Source organism: Crinia signifera, chromosome 3 (genome assembly GCF_055691185.1).
Source record: "Crinia signifera chromosome 3, ASM5569118v1, whole genome shotgun sequence".
In the NCBI taxonomy this organism is placed as follows: domain Eukaryota; kingdom Metazoa; phylum Chordata; class Amphibia; order Anura; family Myobatrachidae; genus Crinia; species Crinia signifera.
In genome coordinates, this window is record NC_139219.1 from 78,062,374 (window position 1) to 78,078,506 (window position 16,133).

At 44.0% G+C, this 16,133-nt stretch overlaps 2 protein-coding genes across 3 annotated transcripts in view; both read left to right on the forward strand.

Annotated features, from left to right (window-relative positions):
* Positions 1 to 6,218, forward strand: part of LOC146063583 (interferon-induced, double-stranded RNA-activated protein kinase-like) — an 83,741-nt gene extending 77,523 nt beyond the window's left edge. Inside the window, exons 18-20 of one of the 2 annotated variants that reach the window (XM_083176093.1) lie at positions 2,198 to 2,293; positions 4,051 to 4,113; positions 4,202 to 6,218. In XM_083176093.1, the coding sequence (XP_083032219.1) occupies positions 2,198 to 2,293; positions 4,051 to 4,113; positions 4,202 to 4,312 (270 nt within the window). In that variant the 3' untranslated portion in view covers positions 4,313 to 6,218. The remainder of the gene's footprint in view (positions 1 to 2,197; positions 2,294 to 4,050; positions 4,114 to 4,201) is intronic. The other variant, XM_083176092.1, reaches the window with a different exon arrangement.
* A 6,619-nt stretch (positions 6,219 to 12,837) lies between these two features.
* LOC146063585 (interferon-induced, double-stranded RNA-activated protein kinase-like) overlaps positions 12,838 to 16,133 on the forward strand; it is an 82,362-nt gene continuing 79,066 nt past the window's right edge. The window contains exon 1 of the mRNA XM_083176095.1: positions 12,838 to 12,992. The gene's annotated coding sequence lies outside the window, so the exon portion shown is untranslated. The remainder of the gene's footprint in view (positions 12,993 to 16,133) is intronic.

The following is a 16,133-nucleotide window of genomic DNA, read 5'->3' on the forward strand; positions in this document are numbered from 1 at the left end:
TGGCACCTGCTTACACATCATAGCTAAAAAGAACATGTGTTTTTTTTTCCTGGGTTAATGCTCAACTGCCAAGTAACATGGCTTTTATAAGGTGAGACAATCCCAAACACAGCACCTGAATTAGAATTAAAGGGGCAGCTGTCACAGGTTTCAGGTAAATGAGCTTATCAAGGGTGCATGAGAAAGCTATGATCACAGTAACAGAGGTTAATTAAAAATCAACCCAAATATATAGATACAGAAGTACCAACACACTCGCCATTCCTAGGAATGGGGTGCAAACTGCACCCACATCCCAGGGTGGGGTGCGGTGGCCTGTGACCACACACTCTAGTAAATACAAACACAGGGGGCCCAGCACTCACTACAACAAACTAACTCACCTTAACATTCATCCTAGGAATGGCGAGTGTAAAAAACACATGTTCTTTTTAGCTATGATGTGTAAGCAGGTGCCAGGTTCTCAAGAACAACAGTTGCTAGTGTAGGACTTGCAGTGAAATGGGGTCCCTTGGCGATGGGCTGCAAGCTTAAATGCATTGATCAATTCATGAACTAAAACCCCATTATTTATTTATTGATTATTTGAATGTTAAGGTGAGTTAGTTTGTTGTAGTGAGTGCTGGGCCCCCTGTGTTTGTATTTACTAGAGTGTGTGGTCACAGGCCACCGCACCCCACCCTGGGATGTGGGTGCAGTTTGCACCCCATTCCTAGGAATGGCGAGTGTGTTGGTACTTCTGTATCTATATATTTGGGTTGATTTTTAATTAACCTCTGTTACTGTGATCATAGCTTTCTCATGCACCCTTGATAAGCTCATTTACCTGAAACCTGTGACAGCTGCCCCTTTAATTCTAATTCAGGTGCTGTGTTTGGGATTGTCTCACCTTATAAAAGCCATGTTACTTGGCAGTTGAGCATTAACCCAGGAAAAAAAACACATGTTCTTTTTAGCTATGATGTGTAAGCAGGTGCCAGGTTCTCAAGAACAACAGTTGCTAGTGTAGGACTTGCAGTGAAATGGGGTCCCTTGGCGATGGGCTGCAAGCTTAAATGCATTGATCAATTCATGAACTAAAACCCCATTATTTATTTATTGATTATTTGAATGTTAAGGTGAGTTAGTTTGTTGTAGTGAGTGCTGGGCCCCCTGTGTTTGTATTTACTAGAGTGTGTGGTCACAGGCCACCGCACCCCACCCTGGGATGTGGGTGCAGTTTGCACCCCATTCCTAGGAATGGCGAGTGTGTTGGTACTTCTGTATCTATATATTTGGGTTGATTTTTAATTAACCTCTGTTACTGTGATCATAGCTTTCTCATGCACCCTTGATAAGCTCATTTACCTGAAACCTGTGACAGCTGCCCCTTTAATTCTAATTCAGGTGCTGTGTTTGGGATTGTCTCACCTTATAAAAGCCATGTTACTTGGCAGTTGAGCATTAACCCAGGAAAAAAAACACATGTTCTTTTTAGCTATGATGTGTAAGCAGGTGCCAGGTTCTCAAGAACAACAGTTGCTAGTGTAGGACTTGCAGTGAAATGGGGTCCCTTGGCGATGGGCTGCAAGCTTAAATGCATTGATCAATTCATGAACTAAAACCCCATTATTTATTTATTGATTATTTGAATGTTAAGGTGAGTTAGTTTGTTGTAGTGAGTGCTGGGCCCCCTGTGTTTATATATATATATATATATATATATATATATATATATATATATATATATATATATATATTTAAAAAAAAAACAATATGGGAAAGAAAGATATTGGACGTCCAATTACTAAAAACCCTAAAAAAAAACTACCCGCTACGTACAAAACAAATCCCAGAAACCCCAAAACAAATCTCCCCATAACCCCCCACCCTGTATGACCTATCCCCAACCTAGGTATACCTGGATCCCACTTAACATATCCCCTACCCTACTAACTATGTCGTATTCGTATTCTTAGTAAATTTGTTGGTCTTGCGCAAATGCTGTTGCTTTCATTTGCGAGCATATGCTAATATGGGCAGAAGCTAACCTGAGGATGGGCAAGCTCACTGCTGTCACATCATTTCCCTCCGACTGCAGAAAGTACCGTCATCGCAAATCGAGCCCAGTTGTTTTCTGTCTGATGTGCTGCATATGCAAGTAATTCAACGTGTATGTGCCTGCTCATTTTATTAATCCTTTTTGTTTTTTTAACAGAAAGAAGAAATCTATGAAACTGAAGTTGACATTTATGCTTTAGGATTGATATTAGTCGAACTTCTGTGGATATTTGACAGGAGACACGACAGTACAGTGAGTTCCAGAATTTGTGATTCTTTTATTAACCGCTTGATTTTGGATTGTTGCATTGTTCTATTCTTTACATTCATGTGACTAATGTTGCTGCCAATTAATGTCAATTGTCCCCCATCTCCACTGTGCATGGCTGGGTCACCTGTATTAACAGCGAGGGCTAAGGGTGTATTTGATTAGTCATGATAAAACATTGCCTGTGAAAAATGTCCATGAGACCTGTGTTTTCGCCTCCCGTAGCAAAAATAAGGGCTTCTTTTGAGTATTTAGTTTTCGCCTGCCTGTGGCAGGTGAAGCAAAATTCCTTATAAGTTGCACTGCCTTAGAGGGGTTTATTGAATCGCATCCAGCGAAACAATTTCCCATGGTAAGTGACCACTGGTAATTGGCTATCTTCATAAATGTTCATATTGGTGCTCTGGCAATTTTAAAGACATCAATGAGTCTTGGTAGTATAAAACATTTGTGGTTCTGAACACCATTTGCTTCAGGACCTGGGTAATATTCCTTGAATGTTATCTTATTTTGCTCAGGCTCCATTAGTAAGGAGTTTCCCTTTGTGTGCCCTCTGCCTCAGTGTACATGCTCTATTGCGCTTTAGTAAAACAACTCACCAGGGTGAAGCCAGAACTTTGTGGCCCCCATAGAAACATTTTAAAGCGTCTCTTTCCCCATTTCTAGACTCCTCACTCCATATAGAGGTGCCCTCGTTAATGTTATGCCCCTTAGTAGTGCTCTAGTTCGCATTATACCATACAGTAAAGTACATATACCAGTAAATATTATGTTACATTGTAGTGCCCAAAGTTATATGCCACTTTGTACCTCTTCCAGTACACACGTGACACAGTGACCTCCGTTTGACACACAGTGCTTAGCGGCATTTTTGGAAACTGACAGATACTTTTAATGACTCTTTTGCATTTGATTGGGTCCCCAGATATGGCTTCCTGAGCCCATGGGCCCTATATAAATGGCATAGCTGTTTATCATGCTGTCCCCTTACTCTGCTGACACATTTAAGGCACTAACTATAAGTATTTTAGCAGACCAAAATAAAACATATAGGTAATTAAAGTCTTTTAAAGTTTCTTGTTTTTATTTTTGCAATAACATGGCATTTACCATTTGCCTGGCATGTTTACATCAGATGTGACCACACTAGGCTGTACTTTTTTCCCTGGCATGGTTGCATATCTATAATGGGTGCAGTGTGCATGGTGCACGCATGTCCCTGAGTCCCGGGGGGGGGGGGGGCTGCACCCATGGTTATATTTACCCTCTGGAGTCCAGCGGCAGAAGAGCTGTAGAAATTGCCGGGTACCTGCGAGTGCTCTTCTGCTCCCAGTGCCGCTCCCGGCAGAGTAGGGTGCCTAGCTGAGGAGGCTGCACACAGGCCTCCTCCTGCTCTCTTAAGACCCTCCTGCTTATAAGGACCTCCGGTGCTTCTGGTTCCCACCCCTCCCCTAACGTGACAAGTTTTTGAGTCTGTTTTAGAAAAGAAAAATTGCCAGTGAAGTGTTTAAAAATAACTTTAGCCGTATTTAAACATGTCTGTAATGATTGTACACTGTACTATATTCATGTCGTGGTGCATTACGCTGTGACTTTTATTGCCTAATAAAAATAACTTTATTTAAAAAAATAATAATAACTTCAGCCAGACAAATAGAATTCTCATACACAGAACCCCAAATTCCCTGCTTCCAACAAAATGGTTTGATATGATTCATGTATTTTCACTTGTTTATTTCTAGGAATGGATTAAAATCCGGAGAGGTGAATTGCCCCAGAAGTTTGTAGAGAACAACCCCATTGAGGTATATAAACATGCTAAAGTTTCCCTACAGTATGTCTCCTTTCCCATGTGTTTCTGTCCTTTAATCACCTTTATGTTTTTCTTTACAGGGATATGAGATCAGAAAAATGCTGGCACCTGACCCTAAGAAAAGACCCTCAGCTACAGACTTACAAATATATTTTCAAACGAGCAATAGCCTTGATACAAAAACATGCTGAGCCTTTCATATTGTTTTTCTAATTTATGTGAGAATTTTTCTAACATCTTGGATCTGTGATATTTCTCTTTATGGAGAAGTGTGTGAGGAAACAGAGTTAAAAACTCTGTGGACCTCAGGCCTGTGGTAAATTACAGGTGTACATTCACCACCTTATTCACATGTTCTACATACTGTACACTATTCAGAAATGTCCCTCAATGGCTGCTTCCCATACAAAACCTAGTTATATAGGAAAACATACTGCAAGTAACATTATGGATAGCTGCTTTCATGCTCCTTTCCATTTGGCTGATAATGCTATGACATGCCTATCAGATGGTACACTAATTGTCCCCTGCTATGCTGCGTTAGCATAATTGTTGCTTTCACAGTCTCTCTGAAATGTTCAGCTCGGAGTTCTCTAATAACTGAAGAGCAGTTTGTCTTAGAAACCGATGCCGTATTGGTACAAGCCCCCGGTCCTGACCTTTTTAGAACATTTATCGGCGCGGCACAGCGTATACACCAATACACTGGATAGCCCATTCTCCCAATATTGTGGGAACGGACCGAAGAGTGTGAAGATTCCACACAGAAAAGTGGACAAGTTCCCCGGAGATGGCTTATGCCTGCCTGGTGGCAGTCAGAAACTTGCCAAATATACATGTTCTGTGGATGTGATGTGGGTATGTAGACTCAATTGCAGGCAATTCCGAGATTGCATACCTAGAGATCGGTATGATTTCATACGGATCTCCACCTCCACGTATAGTATAGGGTCTGGGGCAAATGCAAACTGATGGTGATGATAGTTATAGCCTGTGTGGCTACATAGATGTGGTCATCTCTGATTACAGGTGAATATCCTCCTTTAAAAAAAAAAAAATCAATCACAAAAGGTGTGGCCGACTTATTTACATCCAACTCTGAATCAGCCTGAAAGTTGTCATTAGTATTGGCAACGTACAAAGGTGAGACATTACCAGTTATTTATATAGCGCACACATATTCCGCAGCGCTTTACAGAGAACATTTGAACAGTCACATCAGTCCCTGCCCCAGTGGAGCTTGCCATCTATATTCTCAATCACATGCACACACATTCATTCTAGGGTTAATTTTGTTGGAAGCCAATTATCCTACCACTATATTTTTGGAGTGTGGGAGGAGACCGGAGTACCCGGAATAAACCCACGCAAGCAATGGGAGAATATACAAACTCCACACAGATACAAACTCCATGGTGGAAATGGTGAAAACCCTTGACCTCAGAACTGTGAGACAGTAATACTAACCCTTACATCGTCCGTGCTGCCCAATAGATGTACTCACTACATACAGTACAGGTGGTAATACAGTAATGATTACTACGGTTCTATGTAGATTATCCAATCACATTATCGGAACTATAAAACTCACATCCAGTCTTTGGTTCTTCTTATGCAGAGCTGGCATTAAGAATTCCTGGAAACACCGCTTACAATTCGCCCTGTCAGTGCTATTCTAGAACAATACTATTATGTTTTCCACATTAAGGTACAGATATTGCCATAAATTGGGGAACGCAGACACCTTATAATATTTAGATCAATCCTGTGCACATTCGCTGCTTATCCTTCTCTTATATTCCATTTTCACTTCAGCTTCCACAATTCTGGCTATACAAATAAACAAAAAGTAATCAGTCCCAAGGCGCAGTCACTCTTCTTCTGCCGGACCGAAAGAAGGGGTCACCACTCAACCCCACGTGGATGCAGTTCGTACAAAAAAGGACCAAGGGCGATGAAGAGGTGTTTAACCATCCAACGAAAGAGATAAAAAGAAATAATAATAAAGGTTAGAACCTTTAATCAAAGAGGAAATGCTCTTTGTCACAACACAAGAGGGGGTTCTTTGTTAGCGTACCCGTACTCACACTCAAGATTGAGGATATGTGCTCATAAAGGTATCTTTTATAACACTAGGGGATTTCACCACAAGTGGATTTGGATAACCGGATGCGTACCGTACTCACAAGTCGGAATTGCTGGTACAGGCGCATAAAGGTTTCTTTACTTGGGGAAAGAGGCCCAAATCTCTCAGTTGCAATATGTTTTCACCATTTGCACCATATAAAAGACAAAAAAGCCTCTTTCAGGAAAGGGGGGTACACATTTATTGGTGTAAAAACAGAATGGTGGGGAGCACCAGATGTAAAAAGCACGGTACCTGGTGACTGGGGTATTGGCCTTATACCCCAATCATAACCGCATGCAAGTGGTAAATCTCCCCAAAGCAGTACAGCAAGGCTCCTCTCCTGCCAACGCGTTTCGACAGGATAACCTGTCTTTTTCAAGCCTCTTTCCCCAAGTAAAGAAACCTTTATGCGCCTGTACCAGCAATTCCGACTTGTGAGTACGGTACGCATCCGGTTATCCAAATCCACTTGTGGTGAAATCCCCTAGTGTTATAAAAGATACCTTTATGAGCACATATCCTCAATCTTGAGTGTGAGTACGGGTACGCTAACGAAGAACCCCCTCTTGTGTTGTGACAAAGAGCATTTCCTCTTTGATTAAAGGTTCTAACCTTTATTATTATTTCTTTTTATCTCTTTCGTTGGATGGTTAAACACCTCTTCATCGCCCTTGGTCCTTTTCTCCACAATTCTGGCTGTTGCTCCTTTATTTACCACTTGGTTCACCTGTGTCCCTATCACAGTGACACCTCCTAAAGAAAGTACTGACCTTATCATAATGATGCCCAACAAAGAAATCTGCATCATAACCAATTATGCTGATTTAGTTCCCTCAACTGGCAAAATGGTTGGACCCCCTGATATATGGCCAGCATAGACTATACTTCCATGAATAGGAACTTTGACAGTTACTATAAAAGTAGCATATCCTACAGCCACCACCACCACCACCTTCCCGCTCTCATACTGACCGATCTGGTGCTGCATTTACCCCATTTAGTGTCATCTTTTCCTATTGCACTGACAGAGGTGGCTGCCTTACTTGGTACCTTTTTTTTTTGTGGGGGGGGGGGGGGGGGGGATATATAACCCATGGAAGTTATTACCCAAAAGGTAATAACTACCTAGATCATCAATCATTTGTTTTACCCCTCCTGGTGTGTCTACCCTGACACAAAGGTATGCAACAGGGTAGACACACCGGGAGGGGTAAAACAAATGATTGATGATCTAGGTAGATTAGAGGAATGGTCAAGAGCAGGGAAACTTCAGTTTAATACAAAATCATGCACTTGGGTCCCCAAAATCCAAAGACTAAATATAGTATAAATGGCACTATAATGGAAACTACTGAGGAAGAGAGTGATCTAGGTGTCACTATTTCAGGGGACTTAAAGGCAGGTAGGCAATGTAACAAGCAATGAAGAAGGCAAGTCAGATGCTTGGTTGCATAGGGAGAGGAATCAGCAGTAGAAAGAAAGAAGGAAGTAATAATGCCACTGTATAGGTCATTGGTACGACCTCATCTAGACTATCGTGTTCAGTTCTGGAGGACATATCTCCTGAAGCATATAAATACATTTGAGACTGTACAAAGAAGGGCAACTAAAATGGTGCATGGCCTACATCACAAAACGTACCAGGAAAGACCAAAATATCTAAATATGTATAGTTTAGAGCAGAGAAGGGAATGGGGGACATGATAGAAACTTTCAAATATATCAAGGTACAGGTGGGAGACATTCTTCACAAGAAGAGGAGCAACATAGCACAAGGACATGCACTGAAACTAGAGGGAGGAAGATTCAGGGGAAAGTTGAGGAAGAATTACTTCACAGAAAGAGTAGTAGATAAGTGGAATAGCATCCCATCAAAGGTGTTAGAGGCAAATACAGTAGAACAATTTTAACATGTTTGGGATAGGCATATTGATATCCTTACAAAAAAATAAGGATCAAATATGGTTTGAGGTAACACGTTTAAAAAAGGGGCAGATTAGGTGGCCCAAGTGGTTCTTATCTTCTGTCAAATTCTATGGGTCTTATTCTGGTTCACTCCTTCTGGCAAATTCCTTCTTAGATGGACAAAACCATGTGCACTGCAGGTAGGGTAGATGTTACTTGTGCAGAGAGAGTTAGATTTGGGTGGGGTTTTACTTCAAAGTGAGATCTATATTGCAATGTAAAAATAAAGCAGTCAGTATTTTCCCTGCACAGAAACAAAATAACTCCCCCCAATCTAATTCTCTCTGCACATTTTACATATGCCCCCCTGCAGTGCACATGGTTTTGTCCATCTAAGAAGGAATTTGCCAGAAGGAGTGAACCAGAATAAGGCCCTATGTTTCTATGGGGCCTTTCTGCTCCAATTATACATCTTGCTTATTGTTTTCTTCTGTATTACTGTATTAATCTTTTGTACTGTGTACTTTGTGTTGATGCCTGTAACCTTCTATAGTTATGCTTTGTTTTTGAAGCCTGCAAGGCACATTGAAACCTGTTGGAGAAATAGCGCTATATAAATTAAATTATTATTATTTTAAGCTATGGAATTTATTAGCAATGTAGGTACGAATGGGCAGATTCAATGGTTATAAAATTGATCCCGTGATTAAATCTGATTTATAATCATACTGTCACGGTCACTCGTGGCCGCCCCCGGTGGGTGCGCTACTCACCCAGTTCGGCGGCCGCTAGCCTTGCACTGGATGGGGGTCTGACACCTTGCTGGAGGTTGATGGTCTCAGCGGGGGTCCAGTAGCAGTGGCCAGTAGGAGTATTGTGGTTTGGTTTCTGGTCGGCGCCGCCATCTTGGATATGGGTAAAAGTGCCATTGGCCAGTCTGCACTCCTTTTCTGTACTTCCTGACTCTCAGTCCAAGAAGTCTTTGCTATTGTCGTTATTATTGAAAGTCCAAGAAGTCATTGCTATGTCTCGTCTTGTTAATTCTAAAGTTGACTTGTAATTGTTATGAACAAGAAATTAATAAAACCTGAACATTTTACTCCTAAGACGTCTGACTCAATTACTCCTGCTACAGCTCCGATTCCATCAAACACTACAGTTGTGACACATACATAGATATATAACTGTATAAACAGATGCCCAGCAATGCCATATGGCTACAACTCCTGAATGCATATTCAAATGAGAAAACTTTAGGCCCCCATATGCATGGTCTGTAAGCAAGGGGACCCGCACATGCGCACTGTGGACCTTACGCATGCGTGGTCTTTTAATTATCGGAAGGGCTGCAATTTTGCAGCTGTCCGAATGGGTCTGAATCTGGTCCATTGTCTCCGGCCAATTGATGTCAGACCCAGGAAAATTGTATCCAACTCAGAATAGGACATACATAGTCAAAGATGGGTACATTTGAATCTACACATTGGCTAAAGCTGGCCATACATCTACAGATTGATTGTCTGATATGGCTGGTTGGAACAAAAACCTGGTAATGAATGAGAGCGTATATGGGTTTTGGGAGTTCTGCACACACAAATCGATTGACACCCTTATTTTGTGGGCGAAGGGCCCACTTGGTGTTTGTACACACTAGTGGGGGTGCTATCCCAAATTTAAAGTTTAGGACCAGAACAACAAGAGAAAAATAATTTGTTTTGGATGCACTCCTTCAAAAACAGTAAGAACAAAATTTTGGGAAAGATTCCTTTTCTATATTTTAAAAAGGTGGCAGCTCCTCTTATCTTTATTGGCATAGCTTGGATAAGGAGACAGCCACTGTTTAGCGAAATAAGAGGTTAAAAATTACATTGACATACATACATACATTTAGTGACAATGAAAGAAAGAGATGTGATTTCAGATTTTTTAAAATGTAGGTAGGGATGACTGTCAGTTATGGTGCTTGGTTGTATTACGGGGTATATTCCCCACCAGGGTGTTGCAGTGTACTCCTTTTTAATCTTTGAGCAATGTAATTACCACTTTAATACACTTATTAAACAGAATATAAAAATATGCCTAAGTTGGCTTTCTGTGGTGTAGTGGTTTTATTCTTTGTTTTCAAGAAGACTGTTTAGAAATAGCAGGTAAGTGTGGTTTTATTCAGGTATTCCACATTGACCAGATGGTTAATTTATATCTGTCTATTATCTGGCTTTGTGCCCAGAAATTAGAGACATAGGATATTTAGTATGTATAATTGCAGATAATTGAAGATATGCAGCAGCAGTGCCACCTGCTGGGAATTTTTAATATTGGCGCTATTGCAATAGATTTTTCATGCACCACATTGATATTATGTCTCAGACTCTGGAAATGTAACACAGCAGTGCCATCTACTGGACAGTTTTATTACTGGTGCTATTTCAACTGAGTTTTAAGGCACCACACTGGTACCCTTATACTTGGTGGTATAGGTAGGGTTTTAAGCAGTGCCTGCTTTTGAGACCCTCTGTATGGGGAGGTGATCCTGCCAACAGTCTTCTTATATTAGGAGACACCGAACACCTGATCTAATGCAAAAACATGAGGACAATAAATTTCCTGCACTAACACCAAACAGTCATTTTTTCCCTAGCGCTACAACAGACAGGACACGTGTTTCGCTATAATCGCTTCTTCAAGCTGATTAATGTAAAAACACTATTGGCAGCGATATATAAAACTCATCCATTTAGAGAACTACACAATATAATTGTGACAATAAAGAATGTCTTTGCAACACTTGTTGAATATTTAATCATCAACAATATCATACTCCAAAAGGATTTCTCACCATTAAATTCTTTGACATTTTCTATGGGACATTTTCAATTTAGCCATTGACCCTTCTGTTCCATGGCAATTTCTAGAGGCGGACAAGCCGTGCAACAGCCTGGGTTAATACCTCCGGGGGTGCCTGTTCCCCCCACCGCCGCTTCCCTTCAGAGGGGAAAGAAAAGCGCATTGCGCATCTCCCCTTCCCCTCACTGTGTCCCTGTGACTGGGCCGCCAACCAATCAGCTTGCGGGCCGGCTCCTGATTGGCTGCCGGCCCGCGAACCAATCAAGAGCCAGCCCATGAGGTATGATTGGCTGACGGCCTAGTCACAGGGACAGTTGACACAGTGAAAGGAAGGAGATATATGCGCTGAGTGCTCCCCTCCCCTCAGAAGCGGTGGCAGAGGAGACAGCAGGAGGACACCGGACTGTGCTGAGGGCAGGAGAGGAGCAAACTGTGTTTCCCCCCTTCAGCAGTAGCAGCAGCAGATGGTGATATGATAGCTGCAGCAACAGTGAGTTGCACTGCTGGTGGGAAAATCTGGCACTGTGGGGGCATGTGTATCTGGCACTGTGGGGGCATATCTGGCACTATGGGGGTATATGGGTTTCTGGCACTGAGCGGGCATTTCTGGCACTGTGGGGGGGCATATGTGTAATGGGCATCATGGTGTGGGGCGTAATGTGTAATTACCATTACAGCTAAATAGTGTATATTGATTTATGTAGCCTGTCATTTTTTGGGCTTGATTTGTGAGGCGTAATATGTGGTCCTTTATGTTTATATGTCACTGTGTGGCCTTCAGTCCGCCAACTTAAGCATGGGAGAACAACGACCATTCCTGCGGTAACAAGTCTGGTCATGCAGGTTGCAAAAGTGAGGTGTAAAGTAATTGTTTTCGTGCTAGACCATACCCATGATAGCTAGACTATATTAAGCCAAACCCCTTTTTGCGGCACGCGCTTTGGCGCGCACAATTTCTTCACTCCCACATTACTGTATGCATTGCATACCTCCCAACTTTATGTCTTGATGGGTCGGGACAGGCACGCGGCAAGCTGCATGTGCGTGTTCAAAATGGGGGCGTGGCCTCTGAACATGGGGTGCGGCAAAGTGAGATGACGAGTCCTAAGGCCACGGCCCCTTTTTTCACCATTCTGCACCGCTGAATAGACGCTGTGCGCATAGCGTCTATTCTCTTCAGGGGGGGGGGGGGCTCCCAACTGCCCCCCCCCACGGGACAATGGCGGCCTGTCCCCCAGATACCAGGACTTTCCCACGTTAAGTGGGGCAGTTGGGAGGTATATGTATGCATACCTCCCAACATGCCCCTCTCCAGGAGGGACACAATGCTGAGGCTCTGCTCCTGGACTTCCATCTTAATGTATGATTGCCATCACCTGTGTTGAACAGGTTAATTGAAAAGAAAGGTGCTTCACCACAGGTGACAGCAATCATACATTTGTAGGAAAGTCCAGAACCAGAGCATTGTGTCCCTCCTGGAGAGGGTCATGTTGGGAGGTATGTGTATGGGGTGGGTGGTGCATTTTTATTTTTTCACACTGGGAGATAAATTGTCTAGAAACGGCACTGATCATATCTAATGGTATCAGAAATTAAATGGAGGTTAGTCCATCTTATATCAGGTTTGCAGCAAGTATTAAATTGTTTCCTTAAAAACAGATGGCAAGATGTGTATTGTATCTTATAATGTGAATATATAAAGATGGGTGTGGAGTGGACTGGAGAGGGCCAGGGGCTGCTTCAGTTTCAGAACTCGGAGAAACGAAACTGGAAGTGCAGCTGTCACTGTTCTCTCCGGCCTTGTTCATACACACACCCCACACCCCGCCTCCATCGGTGCAGCTGTCACTGACTGTTCTCTCCGGCCTCGTTCATACACACACCCACCCCACCCCACCCCGCACCCCGCCTCCCGCCTCCATTATCTCCCCGCCTGCACCGGTGCTGCTAGCCGCCTCGCTGAGATCACACCGGAGATCGCGCAGGGCCGGCAGGTACGTATTATATACGTTACTATTTGTAATAGCTAATAATCGCGTATGTGCCGATTGATTATCGCCACTTTTTGCATTCCGGAGACCACTGTAGAGTGAGCCTCGGATAAGCAGACCTCGCTACGGCACATGGTAGAGACATAAATTACCCATTGTTAATAAGCACTAGATAGGGCATGCTGCGGCAGACTTCTACCTGTTCCCTGTGGATGGATGGGTGCCGGACTGAGGCGGGCAGGGGGCTTTTGGAGCTGGCTGGGGCAGGCTATTCCACAGTAAAAAAAGAAAATAATAATAATAATATAATATATATTTGGAAAAAGTGAAAAAATGCTTTTAAAATTTGTTAAAAAAGCACCTGAAAACTCCCACCTACAGTGTTGAAGACAACAGTCCCATCCCATTCATACAACACCCAATATACCTGTCCCAGGTAATAACATAGAAAGAATTATTAGCCAAACTAAGCTGATTGAAAACTTCTAATTGCCTAATGCCGTGTGTGAAATACCTGGATAGAAACACACAGACGGCAGAACTCAGATTGTCTCCAGCGCAATAAATAGTTTATAATGGCACCATCTCCATATATGCATTGTAGTGGGCTAAAGCAGTGGTTCTCAACCTCAGTGCTCAAGGACCCCCAACAGTGCACATTTTCCAGGTCTCCACACAGAATCACAGGTGAAATATTCAGCTCCGCCTGTGATCTTTTAAAATGTTTCAGTGAATAACGAGTGCACCTGTGCGTCTGCCAGGTGACCTGGAAAACGTGCACTGTTGGGGGTCCTTGAGGACTGAGGTTGAGAACCACTGGGCTAAAGAACCTTCCACGTCCAGGTGGGGGAGCAAGGCCAGGTGCTTGCTCCTTCAGTATCCACGCCACCACTAGCTGCCTTTAGTAACCAGTTGGCGAGCAAAGCAGAGCGAGCCACCATGCCTGATTTGTGGCAAGCATCCGTTTTGGGTGCCCTTGTTCTGACCTTGCTCCTGCTATCTTCCCCCCCCATACCTCCCCTATCACGTCACTAGGTCCCTTAGCCCACTTGAATTTAGACCTATGCATAGGTGATCTCCATTTTGTTGTAGCCCACGTATAATGATGTTATTTTGGGCAGCCATATTTTTGTACATAAAAGACAAAAATAAAAAAGAGAATATTAGAAGAGAACACCTTGCAGCATTTTGTTTTAAAACACACATAATCCATAAATTCACATCTTGAGAATGGATCACCTTCACTCTTGTCATTTTGGGTAAGGAGGTTGAGGGTTGATCTGGAGTGCTGTGCCCATTTTATGACGTTTTAAGAATAAACCTGTTTTTACCTGTAATCGGATTGGAGGAAGTGTTCATCTTTACCTGGGATCTACAATAAAGAAACCTTTATATGAATATAGGGATCATCTTTTAGGTAAGTGCCTGTCTTTATAGGTTCAGGGAGTCCCCCTTTGTAAAGAAAGCTTTATGTGAATGTCTTCAAGTGAGACTAGGTGAGTCTCACGTGGTCATATCCTGAAAGCTAGAGAAAATTATTTTCCTTGTCAGGGTCCATGGGTCCCACAGGGGACATCGGGGTTGTGGGCGGATCCAGGGGGTCCGAGGCACCAATCAGTGAAGCTTTGAAGATTTCCCAGGATGCCCAGGGCCCTCTCCCCCACAACCCTGTCTCCAGGCTCATGTAACCAGTTTTTTGTTGGTGCCTGCAGGAAGCAGACGGTACTCTTTACCTAGCACGGCGCCTATCGTGGTCATCGCGGGCATTGAATGCACTAAAAAATCGGGTGCGACGCGACCGACGCAATGCCCGCGATTTCCCATAGGGAACAATGTTAAATTTCTCAATTGACCAGATTTTACTGTTCAATGCCTCAATTGACACGATTTTTCCACAGGAAACAATGTTAAATGGCCCACAGAGGCCAAATACCCACCCTGAAGTGTGAAATGGCCCCCACAATTGTTAACGCCACCCCACGATAAACGTGAACCCGAAGCGTGGCGAGGGGCGGCGGTACGCGTCCTACGACCTTTTCATACCCCCACTATCCACGTCGGCGTGGAGTTGAGAATAGAATAGTGTAGCGAGCCACTGAGCCCGAAGCGTGGTGAGCGCAGCGGATACCTGTGAAGCCCGTGAAGGGACGCGTTTACCTGTGAAGGCATCCGCGTCCCCTCGCGGGGCTCGCTGTGCTCGCCACGCTTAGGTCTCGGTGGCTCGCTACGCTCGCCACACTATTCTATTCTCAACTCCACGCCGACGTGGATAGTGGGGGTATGAAAAGGTCGTAGGACGCGTACCGCCGCCCCTCGCGGGCTCGCTGCGCTTGCCACGCTTCGGGTTGACGTTGATCATGGGGTTACCAATTGTGGGGGCCATTTCACACTTCAGGGTGGCTATTTGGCCTCTGTGGGCCATTTAACATTGTTTCCTATGGAAAAATCGTGTCAATTGAGGCATTGAACAGTAAAATCGGGTCAATTGTGAAATTTAACATTGTTCCCTATGGGAAATCGCGGGCATCGCGTCGGTCGCGTCGCACCCGATTTTTAGTGCATTCAATGGCCGCGATGCCCGCAATTTTTTTACCTGCGATGCCCACGATCAAAATCGTGGGCGCCGTGCTAGGTAAAGAGTACCAGCAGACGCACTTGTTAATCAGCAGGGATTACCTCACTGAGGTAATCCCACAAAAAGAAGCTTTTTACAATTTTTATTTTCATTTTTAAACTTGCCGCTTCGGCGGCTGAGGCAGTTACCGCCGTCAATCATCTGACGGCGGCGCAGCTGCCGCATCACTCCTGCCGGCGCCGACATTCCACCACGACGCTGTCAAGCGGGGTAGCCCGGCGGAGGAGACGGACAGCGCCTAGCACCGCCACAATCTCCTCCAGGCAGCGTGGCCGGCATCAGGGAGCAGGTAAGGCTCTCTCTGAGAGCGCAAATCGCTGCTGCGCTGTGGCTGAGGGAGACAACCACAGCGGCTGGCGTGGACACTGGCTCCCGGGTCAGGGACTCCACTAGACCACCGGGAGCAGAGCGCAGGACCGGGCTAGGGGGAAGCCATTTTAAACAGGCTCTAATGGTATCCCGGTGGGGGAAGTCCAGCAAGGGGAGGCGGCCCTGGTCTGCAGCACCTC